Source organism: Denticeps clupeoides, chromosome 9 (genome assembly GCF_900700375.1).
Source record: "Denticeps clupeoides chromosome 9, fDenClu1.1, whole genome shotgun sequence".
Lineage (NCBI taxonomy): Eukaryota > Metazoa > Chordata > Actinopteri > Clupeiformes > Denticipitidae > Denticeps > Denticeps clupeoides.
The window spans coordinates 18,377,222-18,396,847 of NC_041715.1; the positions used below are offsets into that span (position 1 = coordinate 18,377,222).

Below are 19,626 nucleotides of genomic sequence, written 5' to 3' on the forward strand. Positions count from 1 at the left end.
GACACTTCATTGGCTCTTTAATACCAAATTTCCCTGAGGCTCCTGCTGTAAACATCCTAGATAATCTCCTCTGTTTGATCCCGCTGCATAAAGGCCTAATATCCACTATTTACGGTGGATTTATGGGTTCGAGTTGCACCCCTTTGTGTAAAATTAAAACTGCTTGGGAGAAAGATTTAAACTTGTCACTGTCAGATGATACTTAATCTTGTCAACTCAACCTCCTTATGTGCCCACCACTCTTTATTACACAGGGCACATTTCTCCAAACTTAAACTCTCCCGTTTCTACCCAGACATTGATCCTAACTGTGATAAATGTAAATTCAATCTTATTCATGTGTATTGGACATGCCCAAATTTTTGGAAAAATTCTGAAGGGATGTTTTTAAAACCTTGTCGTACATACAGAAATGAAACCTTGAACCAGACCCTCTGATCGCTCTTTTTAGTGTCACTGAGGAGGAAAATAAGCGTCTAACAGCTAAACAGCGTTTGTTATCTTATTCGACACTCCTGGCCAGGCGTTCTATTCTTCTATTCAAGTGGAAGGATTCCACATCACCCACTCACGCCCAGTGGCTCAGAGATATTATGTCTTGTTTGTCCCTGGAGAAGATTCACTACACAATCCGTTATTCAGACTTAAAATTTCAACAGGTGTGGGGGCCCTTCCTCTGCTTTTTTCATATAAATTTAGAGTTTGATTCCCTTCATATTTAACTGTTCTTTTTTTTGCCATACAGGACCTGGTATCTAGCTTTTCTTATGCATGTAAAGCTGGCTTGGAGTCAGGGAGGGGGGTGCTATAGGGTTAAGGGGGTTATAACATTTACAATATATTGAAACATTACATGTTTACCCTGTTATATCCCTTTTTAAAATCAATACAAATTGTTGAAATAAAAAAAAAAAAGATGATCAGGTGTGAATACTTATGTACATGAGCTCTTTGGTAATTTTACCAAAACATCAAGTTTTTCCACATTGACATAAGAGGACACTAGGTTAGGGTCAAACATTGCAGGTTGTAAATCAATTTCCTCTGTGTACCTGTATCTTGCTTGTATGAGATTCAAAAGTTGAATTAAGAGAAGCGTTTAAATAAATAAAAATCACACATTGGAGGCAGATTTTGGTAAACAAATGTTTATTTCCATTAATCTACATCAGTAAGAACAGATGGATCAAGCACTGAAAACAAAGTAGCTGATAAAATGGCAATACACAGAAACTTAAAGCTAAAAATGCAGCAGTGGCTTTTCTTTTCAATCTCCAGACCAGATCATTCCTCAAAGAAAAGATAAACACTACAAGTACTTTTTACTTTCCATTCAATAATAAAAAACAAAACAAAAAACATCTTACCACTGACAGCTACTGAATTTTTAAAAATTGGACCAGATTATTTTTGAACCATGTAAAGTAGAACATAAATACAGAAGAGGGTGCACAGGAAATGCAGCGGGCGATCACAGGAAGTAGTCCAGCTCGTAGCGGACATACTGGTTCTTCTCGTCGTTGTAGACAAGGGGATAGTGCGCGATGAGGGCATCCTGCGAGCCAATGTAGATCGAGTTGTAAATCTTCCAGTAGACGTCCCGCACTTTCCGCGCTGGGTGGAACAATCCCTGTAGGGATTGTAATGTGTTGTCACTGGATACCAGCATATCAATAATGTTTTAAATAGCTTAAACTCTGCACAACTGTATTTCTAGAGCTGAGAATTACAACAAGTAAAAGAAGCCAATTCTTAAACATAGGTCAAATTTTCATTTTTGGGACATTTTCAGTGCACAAAAAGCACTGTTTAGCCATAGATTGTAGCTCAAAATGCATTATGGCTTATACTATAAAAAAAGGACATTACAATGTCACTACAATGTGTACTGTGATTGATCTAAATAAAGTTTGTAGGTTGTTGCACTTTTGAGTGTTTAGTCAATGACAGTCAGTCACTCACCTGCAGGCAGTACTGGAGCATGCGGCATGGCCCGATTGCCACCCTCAGACCCTCCAGGGCGCCCATCACTGCCTGAATGACATGAGGCGAAGTCTCAAACACATTGGGCCACACATAGTTGAGCAGGTGGTTGAGAGAGTCCTCGCAGCCAAAGCCGTAAACACCCAGGGACATGTGCTGGACCACAGCACTGGCCGTCTGTCTGTGGACCAGGTCCCTGTGGGACAGACAGAGAAGAGATTAACCCCAACCCACTGGATGTGGTCAAACGTAGAACATCTGTTCAGGCAGAGAGAAACATTTAAACTCACCGGTCCATAAGGGCATCTTCCAGAAGAGGCGTTACAGCATAGATGTAGTCCTTGCCCATTTCTCCAATGTACTCAAAGAGGAAGGACAGGGACTTGAGCACGCCGTTCTGCACATTGAGCTCCGGAACACGGTACTCATTCATCAGGGCAGGGAGCACAGTGAAAGGAGAGCACGTCTCTGCCACAATGGCGATAGCTACTGTCGTACACACTCGGTTCTGACGTTCCTGCACCTTCAGGTTGTTCAGCAGTGTGGCCAGCACATCATGAGGACTGAAGAGGGAGAAGGGGGAATTTTACTTCGTGAAAATCATATTTAATATTAAAAAAAGGATTTCATTGTTCTATGAAACCATGAAAAGGAGCAACGGTCACATGCTTACCCAATAGCCTTGGCAATGTATCCGAAGGTGTTGACAGTGGCTCTACGAATTGCCTTCTTATGAGCCTTCAACAGTTCCAACAGCTCAAAGCAGATCCTCATCCATTCACGAGCCGAGACGTATTCAGCACCCCTGCCAATTAAAAGCACAATATTTATACTGGCTGAAAAAAATCTGAAAAGCGACACGGCAGAATCCCTTATTGTCCAGGATAGAAAACATACGTCAGCAATCAGCATGAAGAAAACGTGAGAAGCGATGATGTGTGTGTGGTTATGGGTAAAGAAAAAAAGCATGCAAGCTGCAATCACACTGACCTGTCTGCAATCCTGCCCACCAGGTCGATGCAGTTCTCCTGCACCTTCTCATGCCTGTTCTTCAGGATGGGAGTCAGTCGTGGAAGCAGGTCTTTAATGGGTGGAGTCATCTTATGCATACCTGCAGATGGAGAACAAAGCTCTCAGGGTCTGAACCATAATGGCCAAAAAAAAAAAAAAATTGGAGAGGACACTCACCAATAACGTTGACAATCGCCTTCAGAGCTCCCAAGATGCTCCCCAGCACTTCAGGGTACTCCTCTCCCAGGTACTCGTAAAGGACCACACCCAGATGACCCATCAGTTTCTCCTAAGACACCAGAGGGGGTCGAGACATTTAGCAGGGAAGGGGCAGCAGCAGTGCGGTTGTATGTGAAGTCCCTCTTACCTCCTGACAGGTCTTCATCACCACTGCCGTGCGAGAGATCAAGTCAGCAGCCTGCTGTCGGACTTTGGCCGATTTGTTGTTGAGCCGCCACAGGACTGTACCACAGATCTGAGGCAAGTAGGGCTTCACGCGCTTGCCCAACGCATTAACCACCGTGCCAAATCCGTTCAGCATCACAGAGTCCTGCGCAGAAAACGCATGGAGTTCAACACAAATTTTATAATGAATAGTGGCTTTCATCAACTTCAGAAATATCACAGCTACACTGGGCTGCTAGCGCGTTACATAAATAAAAAAAGTAGCACAGGTACTGCTCACACTGAAATGTAATGCAGGTAAAGTAAAATCTATACAAAAGTTTCATTTTTCAAATTAAATTCATGTTTGTTTCCTACTCTACCTATTGATAACCAAGGATTTGTACAGCACTGGTATAAAGGCAGTAGTAAATATAAAAATATATGGAATCACACCTCAGTGGTCTGCTCCTGGAAAGCATAGAGGATGCCGTCGATCAGCTGCTCCTCTAGCTTATGGTCGATGTCAGCTGCGCCCAGATTTCCCATGATCTTCTCAATGGTCTCCATGACCATCTTTCTGTACTGCTCTGCCTCATCCTTCAAATCGTCGACAATGCGTGAGATGATCTCTGCAGCCCCAACCTTATTGGCCAGTTCCACGGTGGTGTCCACCAGCTGTAGATTACAACAAAAACCTTTACTACAGCATTCACAGACACTACAAATACTTGCAGAGAGTCTGTGACAGTTCAACTGGTGCATCAGAGTGGGTCGAAAGGTACAGTACCTGTCTGTAGTTGCGTCGGTCCAGAGCCATCCTGTGTTGCCAGAAGTGCTTAAAGAAAGGCGGCAGGATCTCGGTTTTGATGTAGTTGGCTTCCACACCATCTGTGCCGCAACATTGCTTCACAACCTGAAAGGTAAAAACTAACTTTATTAAAAACAAGTATTTATTAAAAACAGGAAATTAGTTGACTAAGGGGAAATCCCTCTCTGACCTTAAGTACAATCTTCTTCATTTCTTCGTCTGGAGACTGGAATTCTCTGATGAGGATAAGCATCACCTCCCTGGTGTAGTAGTTGGCATATTCAGCATCCATAAGGGGGATCAGGTAACCAATGGCCTTCAGGAATGCAGCAAGACCCTAGAACAGACAGCAGAGCTTCAGAAAGATGGGTCCAAAAAAAAAAAAACCACCAAAGAAAGATCATGTGCGTGGGATTAAGAAGAGCTGCTCACCTTGCCTCTGTGTTGCCTGATACCCTTCCACAGGGGCTTCAGTACAGAGTCAAATGACTCGATACCATATGGGGTGGCTGCTTCAGCCAGAGCAGCAATGGCCAGGGCACTGATGGTGCGCACCTTCTGCTGCTCATCCACAAGACCTGAGGGTTCACATCCAGAATGTGATCAAGAATGACCAAGAATACAGAGGGTTAACCCTAATCCTACAGAGGAATTTTAGCCAAAGAAAAGTCTTTAGAGCTTAATTTCCTGCAATGGACAGCGAACAGACAAAAACCGGATTGAGAAGTGGGCTTTTGATCAAATCAAGCTAATAAATAATAATACAAAATCTTGGCTTGTATGCATTGCTCAGGCAGAGCACAAAACTGTTCATTGGCTTACAGTAAATTTCCCACATGTGGGCCTAATAAAGGATCATCTTATGTAGGATTTGGTCACAGTAAAACCTCCTCAGCTGCTCTCAGACACCCATCTCACCATGTTCAATGATCTCCACCAAGCTACGCAGGTGGGGCAGGATTGCACAGCCCATCAGGATGGCGATCTGTTGCACGATCTTGATTCCTGTGTGCCGCGCCTGCCAGGACTTCTTGCTCTTGCACACGGCTTTGAGGAAAGGCAGCAGGGAGGGGATGCCCAGGGCAGACGCGACCACGGCGAAGGCGCGGGCTGTGGTGTTTCTCACGTACTCATCCATGTTGTCAATATCTGGCCTCATGGTGGAGATCATAGTGGCCAGGCCAGCCGCCTAAGGAGACAGAACGATCTTTAAACCCTGCAAACTGGCATGCAAACACGTCTTAGCATTAATCACCAACTGAACGGGTTTACCTTGGCCAAATTGGAGATAATCTCTCGTCCCTCCACTCTGGCATAATAGTCTTCATCAATCAACAACGGCTCAATAACCACCAAGATCTGTCCAAAACAAAACACATGCCAATTAATTCTACTAAAATTAACTAAATTATTTTAATTAGTTAAACAATTTAAACCAAACCCACTTTGTGTACGTAAGGTCGGACCAGATCGTCCAGCTTGTACAGGATTCTGTCGATAACTTTGACCAGCAGATGGCGCTCCTGGTCTTCCAACGTAGGGGACATCAGCAGAGGCAGAATCTGGTTGAACAGTGGCCCGGCGCCAAATTCGCGGGCCTTATCTGTGATCTGACGCAGGGCAGCCTGGGAGCAGAGAGGACACCTTTCATATTCATGCGTCACACCACCATACTGCATCTTAACTTATTTTCCCTGAAATCAAACAGCTAAAATCAACTTTCTACTGATAAATACACACCTACGTGCACAAGGGGATCTAGGGCAATAACAAAGTCTCTTGAATAGCACCTAATAATATTACATGTATTACAATCACCATGGGGGGACACATTTAGATTGAGAACACCCAACAACTCACCTTTCTCATGGGTGGGGTGCCATTTTTGATCTTCAACAAAAGCTTCATGATCTTGCGCTCCTTCTGCTCCTCTGGGCTTAGGGTGGACTCGTCTACCTCCACCTAAACACAAGTGCGGGTTAGAGCAACACGAAGATGCAAGCAGCCCTGTCTCTGGTTAAAGTGTGGCACCTACCAGAAGCTTATCGAAGTACTGGATGTCGTCAGGCTTGAGGAAGGGCAGATTTCCGGACGGTTGGTCGTTCATCTGCTTCACTGTGCGATCCTCCGCCTGCATGTGGAAACCGGTCATGCCCCCAATGGGTGTGGGGGTGGCAGACAGTTTGCGGGCTGGGGTGCGGATGGGCACATACCCAGCAGGCGGGGGCAAAACCTGCAAACAAAGAGCAGAACAAAACTATCAACACTGACTAAACTGTTGGCCCTCAGCTTAAGGTTTGTCGGGGAAAGGACAATGAGGTCCAGCAGTTTGAAGTCTTTGGCACTATAAACTCCTTTCAGATTCGGTGCTTAGGGAGATCTGACTAATGAATTTGTTCACATAGATCATATGATAAGAGCCATCAAAATTCCCATTGCAATATTAATGGTGTTTACTTTGTATCCCTCGGGGAACATGGCATCCAGCTCCTCATCAGTCAAAGGACGGTTCCGCTCATCAATCTCCCTCTCCCAGCGCCAGGCCTGCAGCTGTTCGGGTGTCATGCTCATCAGGTGGCCTGAAAGAGGGGCACTTCGTTCACAACACTGAAATGAACGCTGACCACGACACAGAATTTCAGTTTCAACATGTCCTACCAGGTGTGGGGGTGGCCATGTTCATGGCAGGCGTGCCAATAGGGGTCTTTCCAGGTGTCAGCAGTGGGGTGGAGGAGCCCATCTGACTAGCCGGAGTCTCGTCCCAGCGGGATTTCCTCTTACTGGCCCCAGGTGTGGGAGTTTCACCCACGGACTCCTCTCCACGGTCTGTGCGAGGGGTCTCAGCCCAGCCACTGCCATGGCCAGGGGTCTCTAAGGGAGAGATTGGAAAAGAAGAAGAAAAGAGTTAATACTTTTATTAATACTAAAAATAAAACATTTACACCAGATATGTTCAATGTCTGTACCTCTATCTGTTTTTGGAGTCTCATCCCAACGATTTTTTCGCACACTTGACGTTGCACCACCATGGCCTGGTGTAGCATGACCAGGTGTGTCACCCCGCCCAGGAGTGACTGCTCCAGCAGGGGTGTGGCTTGGTGTAGGATCCCACATGCGAGTGCTGGGTGTGGCACCAGGTGTCTCGCTGCCCTTGGCACGCCCAGGAGTCTCATCCCAGCGGCTGTTTGATGGGGTGTGGCCAGGAGTCTGAAAGCCACAAAAAAAAGTTTGATGACTAGGACCGGGTGCATCTACACTGATTACACAGAAGAAACCCGGAAGCTGGGTCACAATCCTCACATCAGCAGCAGAGTCAGCCTGATCCCAGCTGGACATCTTCTTGGGTGTAGAATTACTGGGAGTCTGGTCAGCTGTCTGGTCCCAGCGGCGTTTTCGCTTTGCGTTTGCAGCAGCCTTGGAGGCTGCGGAACCGTTCACTGCCTTCAAGTCTCCCGACTTTGCCTTCTCTGCCAGCTGCTGCCGGATCTCCCTCTGTTAATGCAACACACACACACACACGTCAGTATTATGGAAGGAAAACGGAATCAAACTATGGTTTATAATGTGCAAAATTAATTTAACATCAGCAAACACTGAATACAGGAAGGACAAGGTAAAGGCCAAAACCACAATATGCCATTAAAAAGCGTAAGGATGGGGCAGTGATGGTTAAATGCAGAGGATACATTTCGTTGTGCCACCGTGTGCTGTGCTGCAGTATTTCACAATGACAATCCCTTGACTTTCACTTTCAATAGCATAGGATTAATTTGTTATTTTGCTCGTATCTAGTTTAGAAAGTTTACAGATAATAATTGATTGGATGTGAAGTGATTGTCATTGTGACACACTTCAGCACAGCACATGGTGAAGAAATGTCCCCTCTGCTTTTAATAATCACCCCTGGTGAGCAGTGGGCAGCCACGAAAGGGAGCAGTGTGTGGGGACGGTACTTTGCTCAGTAGCACCATGGCGGTTTGGGATTCGAACCCACAACCTTCCGATTAAAGGGCCGTTTCCTTAGCCATAGTTGTGAGGTGTATTTCAGTGTTCGAAAGGGCATCTACTGACCTCTTCTTTAGTCAAGTGCTGCTCCTTCATGACGTCCATGTAGGTCCTAGCCTGCTGCTTGGGGTCTGGTGTTTTGCCCCCTGCACGAAAGAGCACCAAAAACATACCACAACGTTACACGGACACGCCCCGCCACCGGCCTTCACCACAGACAGCATAACAGCCACCTAATCCTCCACTCTACAATCACATGGTTAATTAACACACCTTGTCATTTTCATTACAGCTGCATCACAATGGTTACAGTCCTAGCTCTCATACATTATCAGGCAAGTAGACTGAAGCTTTTAGGAGATAAGGAGAGGATAAAGCCATCACTGATGCAGGGTCCTGGACTGTGCTCTCCAGAATACGTACACTTTGTGTGCCAAGGGTCCTTCTGCAGTCAGACTTCAACCGGCAGAAAAGAAGCCTAGAAAATTTCTCTTTGCCATTAGTAACACTTTGGAAAATGGTTGGAACGCACACACAAAAGCATACCACCTGTGATGAGACGTCATGTCTGTCATACACCTCAACTTAAAAAAAAGAATGCTACGATGAGTAATTAAAAAAAAGTTATTAAAATAAATTAAAAAAGAAAACCCCAACAATAACATTAGCGCTATTAAACTAGGTCAGAGCTAATGCATTACTGTAAAGTCATCTGGCTACACTTTGGGTGTAACATTTTAGAATTTTCCCCAGTTTAAAAATTAGGTGTCCTTTCTTCTCATGACTGATATGAAATGATGGCGTAGAGAGATTTGCTCTGAATGAGGTGGGTTTTGTGCCTTCAAGTGGCCCTGACAGAACGTAAAACTCTCGCTTCTGTTTTTCACCATAACCTACACAGGATGAGGTGCTGCACTCTTAGAGTGCAGACAGGACTGGCAAAGCAGTACTGCTGTAGGAAAGAAATTAAGGACAGTTAGTATGGGCCTGTGGAATTGTGGCACACATATTTCTTCACATATATTCCCATTTTATGCGGACATAAAGTAGAAATATATTTTTTTTCACACAAAAACAACAACTTTGAAAAGAGCAAATTGTGTCTACCAGGAACAGACTACATGCAGGCTGCTAACCATCCAGATGACTACCTCTGGCTACTTTTCCTGAGTTCCCCTCTGCCTGTGAGTTACACTCCTCAAATTTGAGGGCAGCTATGAAGGTGGCATCTGCATATCACGCCCTGCTTATTACAAGGAGCACTGGGCTCTGAAGTCAAGCTACAGTGCACTGTGGTGTACCTGACACAGAATCTGCCGTTCGATTAGCAGACAGATTTCTGGAGACTGGGAGTCTCAACTGATCAGTCTTGCAGCTATTTTCAGGAACACCATACAGTCTGTAGGCGGATGCGAGGAAAAATAAAATAACCGTATGCCACCAACCAATCAGTGTGCGGAATGCAGCATGTACACTGGGGATTAAAAGTAAAATTCAAAGCCCTCAGAAGCTTCTGATATGTGCCCTGATCTTCCACACAGGTCCGTTAACCCTTCACACCTACCTGGGTGAACTGTAATGGGCAGTGCCTAACACACACAATACTCTCAGCCCTGTAAACAACCGCATACTTTGTGGTGTGGCCAAATCCAAATGTTTTCATGCCTTTGTATGTTTTACTCTCATTACAGAAAAGCTGAGCAGTGAGAGACTAGGCAGTGCTCAAAAAGTCCAGATAAACTCTTCAATTTTGACATTTGGAGTGTGTGTGCACATTTATAAGAATTGGACAAGTGAAACAGATCAGGATGGAAGGAGGAAATCCGGCCAAAGAGAAGTTGATTGAAAACGTACCATCTGCAAATGGGTCAAGGCGCTCTGGTGAAATGATCATCTGTCGACGTCGAGCTGTGTACACGTTTTCCCGATCCGCGATCTTCTGTGGCCGGTGCTCCGCAAATGGATCATACTGTAGATGGATGGAATTACAGTCATTGCAGTACAAAAACTGTGCATTTAGCATAAAAACATTAAATAAAACAGAACAATAAAATTCCGCTGCAGTAGTACTGTACTTCTATAAATCCTAAATGCCTGAATCATAACAGTTCCAGGCAGTGCAGTAAAACAAAGTAAACTTATAAAGGGCATTTAATTAGTTTCAATTCAATGCTTTAAAAGGGTAAGAAAGACAGAGAGGGGGAAAATAAAAACACAAACCTGCTCATCAGACTGTGGGATAGAGTTAAGTATAGCCACTGGAGCATGGTACCCAGGTTTCTTCTGTCCCAGCAAACTTGGGCCGGTTTCTTCCTCATCATCCTAAAAGGAACAGAATTGACTGTTAAAAGGCTCCCTGACATGTTCCCTTATTTTGCCTTTATATCAGTCTTAAGTGTCCACTAATACTGTATCTGAAGTCTCTTCCCACAATGAGATTTCCCCAGGATGCACTGTTTCAGTGTCTGTAGCTTTAAATGCAAACGAGGAGAGAGGCGGGGCAATTTGTGGAAATGATGTAATCAAAACCATTTACCAACCACAATAATTGGAGCAGACAGGAAATTGTCAAGGTTTTCCAGGAAGACATAAATCCCATTATGACAAGATAAAGGGACATATTCCAGATCCAGAGGAGCAGCATGGCCAAAGCACTCTTTTCTAGCCACTGCAGGACCACATTCAGGTTAGGGGAACTTGTTTTAATGTTAAATAATCTCACAAAATAAATAGTCAAGTCAGGGGACATTTATGACTGCCAATAGAATGCCCTTTAAAATCATTTTTTCTATTGGAGGTGATGCAGGTTTACTTACATCTTCCTGCTCATTGGCCGCAATGGAGGTGACATAGCCAGCAAATCGACTGTCGCTGCCCCCGTAAATCTCCTGGTCATAGAAGCCAGTGGAGTCCAGGCCAACACCCTGCTCACCCTCCTCCAGCAGGGCGGCCTTCATCCCCTGGATCTCCAGGATGTGCGCCTCGATATCTGTGAACATGCAAGAGCAAGGCATTGGCATTTCCAATCCAAAAACGGGCATCATGATTGATTAATCACTACATTATAACAATATACTACTATAACATGATTTTATGTACACTTTGCCTACGTTATAATATACACGAGCTGTTAAACGAATCTTGTTGTATTTGTACAAATCGCAATATTGAGTAAATATATATATAGAGAGAGAGAGCTAATAGACGCATCCATGTGTGTATTTCTATTTACTCTGGTAAAAATGAAAACCTGCGTCTGCCCAGCACTCCATATTCGCATCAACGGATATTTAATTTTTATTTACGCAGACTCACACAGCAGTTCCAGCGCCGCGTTCGACCTGAACACAGCCGCAGTGAGCGGTAGGCGAGTACGCAATGTTACAGTAGCGCAAACTAGTGTTTATAAAGAGCCACGCGTTCCGCCATTTTGAGGCCAACGCGGGACCGTGGACGACGACCGCATTCATTGTGTTTTATACATCTACAGTGAAAATTCACATGGTAGGCATATGCCCGAGAGGTACCGCGAGATGCCGTAAGGACAACAACTCGTCTGCCGCGCAAATGACGGACTCGGCATTAAGACTCGAGTTGCTGCGTGTTGACGCCATTATCTGCCCTCTGTTCGCACTGCGTCGATGTTACGAAAGCAACAACTAACAATAGCGGGAAATCTAACGACGCACAAACCAATAACACATCTCGGACAGATTAACCCCAATCATTATAATAAGCACACCACAAATAATCTGTAAAAATCCTCACCTTCGTGTGTTTTGGCGATCTTCGCCATCTTCGCGCTCGGTCAGAAACACCGCTGCCGGAAGGCCTGATACACACTTCCGCTGTGGAGCTGCGCATGCGCACTGAGCAGAATTCCAGAGGAACATGCAGTTGGTCTATGTGTTCAAATACAGTCAGCGTACATCAAACTTGCACATAAATCATTTCATTGGTCAAAGCATGCAGTCTTCAAATCTCCATCATAACATTGACCAATGCTGATGTTTTTTTTTCCACTGAGACATAAACGTGGATGCATTTCGCGTCTGATTTTCATTAATAATCCATGGTCAAAAGGTTATTTAAAATACTCACCAGTTAAAATGAAATGGACTGATATCGAAAGATTGATGGCCAAAAACGTGTGTAGTTTACACAGACATCTTTCAGCATGGAATTTTGTACTTTAGTTATTTTTCATGTAGAAAATTAAACAATAAAATACAGCTTTTCATTTATATTGAAAACAGATGTGTATTTCTATTAAATTAAAATATATACCATTCAACAGAAATTAAGGTAATTGTTTGTTTTTTTCAGACCAAGTGCATTGAAAGCGAAATTCACAGTTTTTCCTGGGAATATTGTTCTTGCTTTTTTTTTGTCCTGGATAACCTCATTTACATTTGAGTGATTTACATTTACAGTGAACAGGTTGAATGATGAAAATGGTTCATTTGTGTAATTAAAACTACTCTACAAATTCTAGTGAGCATCCAGTGAATGCATTTAAATGCATGCATTTAGCAGATGCCCTTATCCAAAACAACTTACACGCAGTACAGGGACAGTTCCCCTGGAGACACTCTGGGTACCTGTCTTGCTCATGGAAAGGGATGCAATGGTAGTGAGTGGGGTTTGAACCTGTGACTTTGTGGTCTTTTGGTACACACTAACACCCCAGTCTTTAGACTTTTCGAAGTTTGCAGTCAAAGGTTAATTGTTGAATTTAAATTATTAGACTTTTTTCATGGTGCCTCTCTTGTGTAAATAATGAATTTGTTATTGCCAGTGGACGTACGGTACTCTTCGTTGTGCATACCCAGATTTACACAGCCAAGTGTAGCGACTGGAATTTATTACGAAGAAAATGCATTTGACTTACAAACCAAATATCAGGAAAAATGAAGTCCAGATTCAGTCCTCAACACTTTTAGCTGTAACCTTTACTTACTCCGAGTCGCATACGTCAGAGTAACCCAATCCCGCATCCGCGTGACATTTCAACGCACGCAACCTCGCAGCAATGCCAAAAAAACGAGTTATCGTTTAGCGAGATGACAGCCACGAAGCCCAGCCAATCAAAACCAACGCCAGCTCTCCCTCGTCCAATCACAGCGTACACTGTGGGGGGACGGGGCGGCAGGGGGTGGGCCTTAGTCTGGAAGGAGGCAGTCAGCGTCGAGGCGCAGGGAGGACTTGGTAGGAAGATGGCGAGAGGTTCCCGGTGTCTACGGAGAGCGGTGGCTGAATGTATCAAACAGCTGCCGTCGTCAGCCAGCCGGGAGGTGCCCGGTAGGAGTGGAGTGAGGTGCGTTTCGTCTGGAGCAAAAGCTACACCGCTTTCGCTCTGCAGTCGAGTCTTCACGCCCGTTTGGTCGATTAGCTCGTATGCTAACGGCGGGCTGCCTGATCATATTTAAGTGATTTTTTCCCCCCGGTTAGTTTATGAGCAACTTATTAGTTATTCCTGCATGTGGATAAACCCACTCATGCACCCGGTGGCAGGTTTTTGGGGGAAGCCTGTCGAGCGCTGAACTCGGTGCCTGGACCGGGCTGCTCTGGATAAAATCGGCGATAAAAGCTCGTTTAGATAACGATGGTAATTATAGGCAATCAGATCCGCTTCCAAAACCACGACTTTCAATTAAGCACCTGAGTTTCAGGTTTACACATCTGCCTAGCTCCGCTAAACGTCCTCGTATTTCCGCCGGTGTGTGTGTGTGTGTGTGTGTGTGTGTGTGTGTGTGTGTGTGTGTGTGTGTGCGAGAGTGAGTGAGTGAGTGTGTGACTATGTTCTCTGCCCCGCAGCTGTGTTCCGTTTATTTAGACGAAGACGTAGGGTGACCCCTCAAGGTAAAAAATAAGAGAACAGGACGTTCATGGACTTGTGACGTAACCGTCGGTGTTGTATGAACTTTGAACTTATTCTTTGGGACTGAGCGTTTTTCTCACGAGTGTTCGACTGCAGGAATCCACCCGTTGCCCTTGCAGCACTCACCGAGGGTCGAACCCTTTGAACGCACGCTGTCATGTGCCTGCCGGACGCCCCGCTTTTGTATTTTAGTTTTGTGATTTGATCTTTTTTTTTAAACTCACTGGGACACCGGTGCCACCGGGCTGTGTGACGACACACAAAAGCTGTGACGTGGGCAGCTCAGAGCTATGTGACCGTCATGGAGCTGGCTCGTCTTGTGCCAAGAACATTGTGTCCTAGCGGCTGCAGCGTGGCTCTCTGCCAGCGGTAAAGGGCACTACCGGGCGGCGGACGGTTCGGGCAGAGGGCAGCCGCCTGGAAGAATTTACTCGGGCGCCCTCAGCGCGTTCCCACGTAACCGAGAGATGCATGGGCATGTCAAATGGTCACCCGACCAAGACGTGCCGTGATTCCCACCATGAAAGACAGAAATGTTAAAACGTCATTGAGGTAACCTTCGCTTCATGTAAATATTCGTGCAGAAAGAACCTGCCAGAGGCTGGGCTTGTTCCTGCGCGGGGAGCGGTGTAGCGACGTCCTGTCCTAAATGAATGGACATTAGAACACATGACATGAGCTCCCCAGGCCGGTTTCGGAACCCGTCAGGGTCCGGTTTCCAACGGTGCAGAAATGTGTACATGTACATACTGCCTGCAAACTCTTGTTTTACCGCAAACCTTTGACCCCATTTTATGTAATGAATCTGTGGGTGCATACTTGCCATGCTTTTCCTGCACGGTTTTCCAGATATAACCTCGTACAGTTTTCCAGGGTGACCGTCAAACCCGCAGACACGATTTCCAACCCACTAATAACATTATGGTTCCTAATCCTTCATCAGAAAATGCCTACGTAGCTTTTTGTTTTAAGATACTATGTATTTTATAATGGTTGTGGTGATGCTGTTTGATTCTCTACAATTTGAATGGTTCCAATAAAGTGGAATTAAAAAAAAAATAATCTGTATATGTTGTCTTCTGTAAGTATTGATAATGTTGCCTTCAGTTTCTCACACAGCATGTGTCTGCTGTAATGGGACAGAGTGTCTCACCACCTGCCTGTCTGTATGTGATTCGGTGTGGAAACAGGTACCTGTCCTCATGTGGGATCCTGATGACACGGGTGCCACCCCTCCTGGGAGCCGTCTCCGGACGCGCCCTCGTGGCCCCCACCCGCGGTTTTTTCAACCTGGCCGAGTCGTTCAACAAGAGGAAGGAGTACTCTGAGAGGCGCATCATTGGGTGAGTCCCTTAATCTTGAGGGCTAAAATTAGCAGCCCTAAATCCACTCTACTGCAACTAGTTATATAATGTTGCAGGGAAGGGGAGGGGGGAATGTACAGTCGGACCGCCCTCCAGGTTTTTAAGGGGAGTCAAACTTTCCATGATGGATTTACCTTAAATTAGCCAAAGGGTCTTCAGGCACAGTCCAAGGCGTCACTAAAGAGTGATGGTTATGGTCTGCTGCCGCGGGACTGGGGGTTTTCTGTTTAAACAGTGCTCCAGATTCCTCTCGGCTGCTTGTGTTCCTTCCAAAGAGACATTTTTCAGACCACCACATGCCAGACATAATGCGAACGCAACGGAAACACATTAACAACCGGCACTGACTTTTAGGTGACTTTGTTATATGCTGAGATGGTGCCTTTATTCACAGGCCTGCTAACTGGTTTCCCATGTAACTCCAGTAGCAGATCATGGGCCAACGATGAAAAACAGTTCTATTCTCTGGAATCCTGAGTTGGATGGATATAATTAGCAGCCTAAATACATGGATTTATGTCATGGATACTGTTCGTTGTCAGCTGTTCTCAGTCGCTATGGCAACATTATCTCTGGCAGTGATTTAAACATAGGTTGTAGAGATAAAAAATTATATTTATGGATATTTTGTCTATTTAGCCTAATACATTTCAGTGTGCAGTTCAGATGATTGGCTTGACTTGCTGTCTCTCAGGTACTCGATGCAGGAGATGTACGATGTGGTGGCGGGAGTGGAGGACTACCTTCACTTCGTTCCCTGGTGCAAGCGCTCTGATGTGGTATTCCGCCGCACAGGCTTCTGTAAGGCCAAGCTCAGTGTGGGCTTCCCCCCTGTAATGGAGAGATACACCTCCCTGGTCACCACGGTCCGGCCACATTTGGTCAAGGTGTGTGGAGTTTTTCCTCATCGCGGCATTTTGTTGTGCGGCTGGTTTATTGTCTATTGCTTCCTGACCCGGCTATATCTGCCTCCCAATTGCAGGCGTCCTGCTCTGATGGCAAACTGTTCAACCACCTTGAGACAGTTTGGCGTTTCAGCCCTGGCCTTCCGGGATACCCTCGTACGTGTACGCTGGACTTTGCTGTGAGTACAGATTTTAACATTTAAAAAAAATATATGAATTTATTTTACATAATAAGTCAATATATCCGTTGAAAGATTGCTCAGAAAAAGCCAACGTTTTGGAACCAGATATACAGCGTATAAAGCAAATATTGAATAAATCATACATTTAAGAGAGAATTTGAGAGAGAATTATAATAAATTATTACTGGTCACAACCCAGCCAATCCACGCATGGAAATTGAACCATAGATGTCCATAACTTGGGAAAAGTGGAAATGTTTTTATTATTTTGTTTGTGATGAAAGGCTTATATACTCCTGCTGGGTGGAGGAGCTAGACGCATGCATTGCTCGGGTGTGATTTTGACCCATCTTTAAGATTCCATGGCCCCCCTTTCTCTGAAGCCAATTGAATTTCTTTGGCTGTGTGTTTGGGATTGCTGTCTTGCAGAAATCTCTGTCCTCGTTTATCTTAAATATCCGGGTAGACTGCAGCAGATTTAATCAAAATCCAAACATGGTGTGTATTATGGCATCCAAAGATGTAAATCTCATCTGACCAGACTATGTTCCACAGGCTTTTTGAAATGTTGTGTATCAGATTTAAGCGTGCTTTAACATGCTTTTTCTTAAGGGGTGGAGTCGTATGTGGTGAGTGTGCATACATTCTTTGAAAATAATTGTACTGGCTAATTTGTCTTTCCACATTTATGGCAGATGCTTTAGCTTGCGTTTGGGGCAGTGGTGGCCTAGCGGTTAAGGAAGCGGCCCCGTAATCAGAAGGTTGCAGGTTCGAATCCCGATCCGCCAAGGTACCACTGAGGTGCCACTGAGCAAAGCACCGTCCCCACACACTGCTCCCCGGGCGCCGGTCATGGCTGCCCACTGCTCACTCAGGGTGATGGGTTAAATGCAGAGGACAAATTTCACTGTGTGCACCGTGTGCTGTGCTGCTGTGTATCACATGTGACAATCACATCACTTTAAAGTTTGATGATGGCGGTACTAGTCAACCCCACAAATAGTCCTATGCTCTTGGACCACTCGTTTCACTCCTCTGTCTGAAATCGTGTTGGGAGAACTTGGTTGTGTCCGGTTTGTGGTGAAGATATTTCCTTTCCTTTTCTGGATTATTGCACTGTTCACTGGTGGTGTCATGATTTTCCGGGTCTTTTTGCATCTTCCTTTCTTCATGTTCAATGCTTTTTTTTTTTTTATGTTATTACACATAATTTAATTTATGGACATCTGTGGTTTGATTTTTGTATGGATTGGACAGGTTCTTGTCCATGTTAGCATATGGTGGAGATTTCATGTCAATAGCACCATTAGAAATATATCTCCAAATAAATTGGTGACATCTTCAATACAATTTTTTGAGCTGTATATATTGTTCAAACATATGAAAATGTGAGAGGTTTGTTGGTATCTAGGAAGCTAGGTATTAAGATTGAATCGTAATAGATCTTATGGGACCTATTTTAATGTATCTTTTTTTTAATGCACACAGATTTGCATGTCTGTCTTTGCCTTGCTCATCTGCACTAATTGAATAGACCAGTCTGTTAGATTAGATTAGCATTTTTCAGTAGTACAAATGTGTAAAGGGCATATTTAGTGATAACTGGGGAATAAGGGGAGATATCTGTATATACAGTGAAATGAGAACTACATAATACTCATCTCTCACTGTGTTCCTCTGTGTTCTTCTGCCAGATCTCGTTTGAGTTCCGGTCACTCCTGCACTCTCAGCTGGCCACCATGTTTTTTGATGAGGTGGTGAAGCAGATGGTGTCGGCCTTCGAGCGTCGTGCCTGCAAGCTCTATGGACCCGAAACCCAGATACCCCGTGAGCTCATGTTTCACGAGGTCCATCACACATAGCGCCCCACCTTCAGAGCCCACAGACCAGCAGCAGGAGGCGTCGCTGGAGTGGTGGGCAGGGTTTTTGGTGCTGGTTGGGGGGGGCAACTGGAGACAAACATCAGTACCACAGTGCCTTATCAAACCATTGTAGTCCGTTTTCTTTTCCCCTCCGTCTTTTAGTCTCTGTTGCGTGTGAATGTGGCTGGGTTAGTGCTGGCCCCACCCCTGCTGAGATTTGGGGGGAGGTGGCGGCGGCGGCGATACGTACACATTCACACGGCGCACATTCAGTCCGACGGCATTTCTCAGACTCCATTAAAACTGAACCTGGGCTGAACGGCGAGTAGCCAAATGGTGCATCACGTGTGTGCTGCCAGGAGTGGGTTTTGTCATAGCTGCTGGTAAGTGATCACTCTCAGTGAGAAGGGACTAAAGGGATGTCGCCATGACTGTCGACCAGAGAGCTGCTCACAGCCTGTTCTAGAACCTCCTCACACTGCCCGTTTTATTAGTGTGGGTGTCTTTTAATTCCTAACACCATATACCAGGATTCTTCAACGCTGTAGTACCCATAACTCTAGTTGAAGATCCCTACCATGCATCCTGTAGCTGCCTTATAACTTTTGTGAGCAGGACCGGTGAACCGGCATTTTAACCGAGGCAATGTCGTTCCCTAAGAAAGAAGGTTTTGGACGTTGACTTGTATTTTAAGTGTGCAATATATTTTTGAAGTTTGGATTTTAATGCAGCTACTGCTTGCCCGGTGCTTCGGAAGGGCCCAATCTGTGGATGGCCAAGGGGCGGAGTCTCCTGCAGGGACCCCATTGCTCTGTAGTCATGGGGTCTCCGCCAACTTCTGTACGATTCCAGGCCACAGCCCACGTTCTGTTGCCTTTGTATCTACATCTTTATTTTAAATGTATACATCTTCATTATCTATTTATTTAGGCTATGGGAAGACCATGTGTACATAATGAGTTAAGATCAGGCGTATGCACACTTCCGTTCTCTTCTTGCAGTTTTTTTTTTTTTTTTTCCCCCTCTTCAGTACATGTAAAGTAAGGCGTTTTAATTTGTGTGTTTGTGGATGATGTCCAGACTGCATGGTTTATAAAAGTATTTTTATATTTATAAAGTATTGTGTTTTCTTGGGAGGGGATTATTATTGTCTGGTTCTGACATGTACCTTCAATGTGCTTACACACTGGGATTAAACACATCAGAAATGAAAGTTCCCTCATGAACAGTAGTTATTT

At 44.9% G+C, this 19,626-nt stretch overlaps 2 protein-coding genes across 5 annotated transcripts; one reads left to right on the plus strand and one right to left on the minus strand.

The window, feature by feature from the left end:
- Window positions 1-1,132: 1,132 nt before the first annotated feature.
- sf3b1 (splicing factor 3b, subunit 1) lies at window positions 1,133-12,063 on the minus strand. 4 transcript variants are annotated; one of them, XM_028991857.1, is made up of 25 exons: window positions 11,963-12,063; window positions 11,011-11,183; window positions 10,415-10,516; window positions 10,049-10,163; window positions 8,261-8,340; window positions 7,490-7,681; window positions 7,156-7,396; window positions 6,848-7,060; window positions 6,647-6,768; window positions 6,225-6,422; window positions 6,050-6,151; window positions 5,635-5,814; window positions 5,462-5,548; window positions 5,108-5,378; window positions 4,622-4,767; window positions 4,380-4,526; window positions 4,169-4,294; window positions 3,835-4,056; window positions 3,362-3,544; window positions 3,172-3,283; window positions 2,974-3,094; window positions 2,657-2,788; window positions 2,274-2,546; window positions 1,963-2,179; window positions 1,472-1,630 (listed from the first exon to the last, which is right to left on the minus strand). In XM_028991857.1, the coding sequence occupies exons 1-25, from the start codon at window positions 11,988-11,990 to the stop codon at window positions 1,472-1,474; spliced, it is 3,942 nt and encodes a 1,313-aa protein (XP_028847690.1). In that variant the 5' UTR covers window positions 11,991-12,063. The 4 variants fall into 4 exon arrangements, with proteins under 4 accessions (XP_028847689.1, XP_028847690.1, XP_028847693.1 ...); XM_028991856.1 differs by having other exon boundaries at window positions 1,133-1,630; window positions 7,156-7,681; window positions 11,963-11,990; XM_028991860.1 differs by lacking the exons at window positions 10,049-10,163; window positions 10,415-10,516; window positions 11,011-11,183; window positions 11,963-12,063 and adding an exon at window positions 8,618-9,925.
- Window positions 12,064-13,373: 1,310 nt separating this feature from the next.
- coq10b (coenzyme Q10B) lies at window positions 13,374-19,501 on the plus strand. Its single transcript, XM_028991141.1, has 5 exons — window positions 13,374-13,511; window positions 15,266-15,418; window positions 16,134-16,326; window positions 16,422-16,523; window positions 18,221-19,501. Exons 1-5 carry the CDS (start codon window positions 13,411-13,413, stop codon window positions 18,386-18,388), a joined length of 717 nt encoding a protein of 238 aa, XP_028846974.1. The 5' UTR covers window positions 13,374-13,410; the 3' UTR covers window positions 18,389-19,501.
- The last annotated feature ends 125 nt before the right edge of the window (window positions 19,502-19,626 follow it).

What these genes read in the sequence shown, in the direction of transcription:
- sf3b1 (XM_028991856.1), bottom strand. Translation starts at nt 11,990, where the DNA reads ATGGCGAAGATCGCCAAAACACACGAAG. An exon ending in GACTCCAAAAACAGATAGAG is followed by an intron (nt 7,061 to 7,155) that starts GTACAGACATTG and finishes TCTCTCCCTTAG; the next exon opens with AGACCCCTGGCCATGGCAGT. An exon ending in TACATTGCCAAGGCTATTGG is followed by an intron (nt 2,547 to 2,656) that starts GTAAGCATGTGA and finishes CTCCCTCTTCAG; the next exon opens with TCCTCATGATGTGCTGGCCA.
- coq10b (XM_028991141.1), top strand. Translation starts at nt 13,411, where the DNA reads ATGGCGAGAGGTTCCCGGTGTCTACGGAGAGCGGTGGCTGAATGTATC. An exon ending in TCTGAGAGGCGCATCATTGG is followed by an intron (nt 15,419 to 16,133) that starts GTGAGTCCCTTA and finishes GCTGTCTCTCAG; the next exon opens with GTACTCGATGCAGGAGATGT. An exon ending in TCCGGCCACATTTGGTCAAG is followed by an intron (nt 16,327 to 16,421) that starts GTGTGTGGAGTT and finishes TCCCAATTGCAG; the next exon opens with GCGTCCTGCTCTGATGGCAA.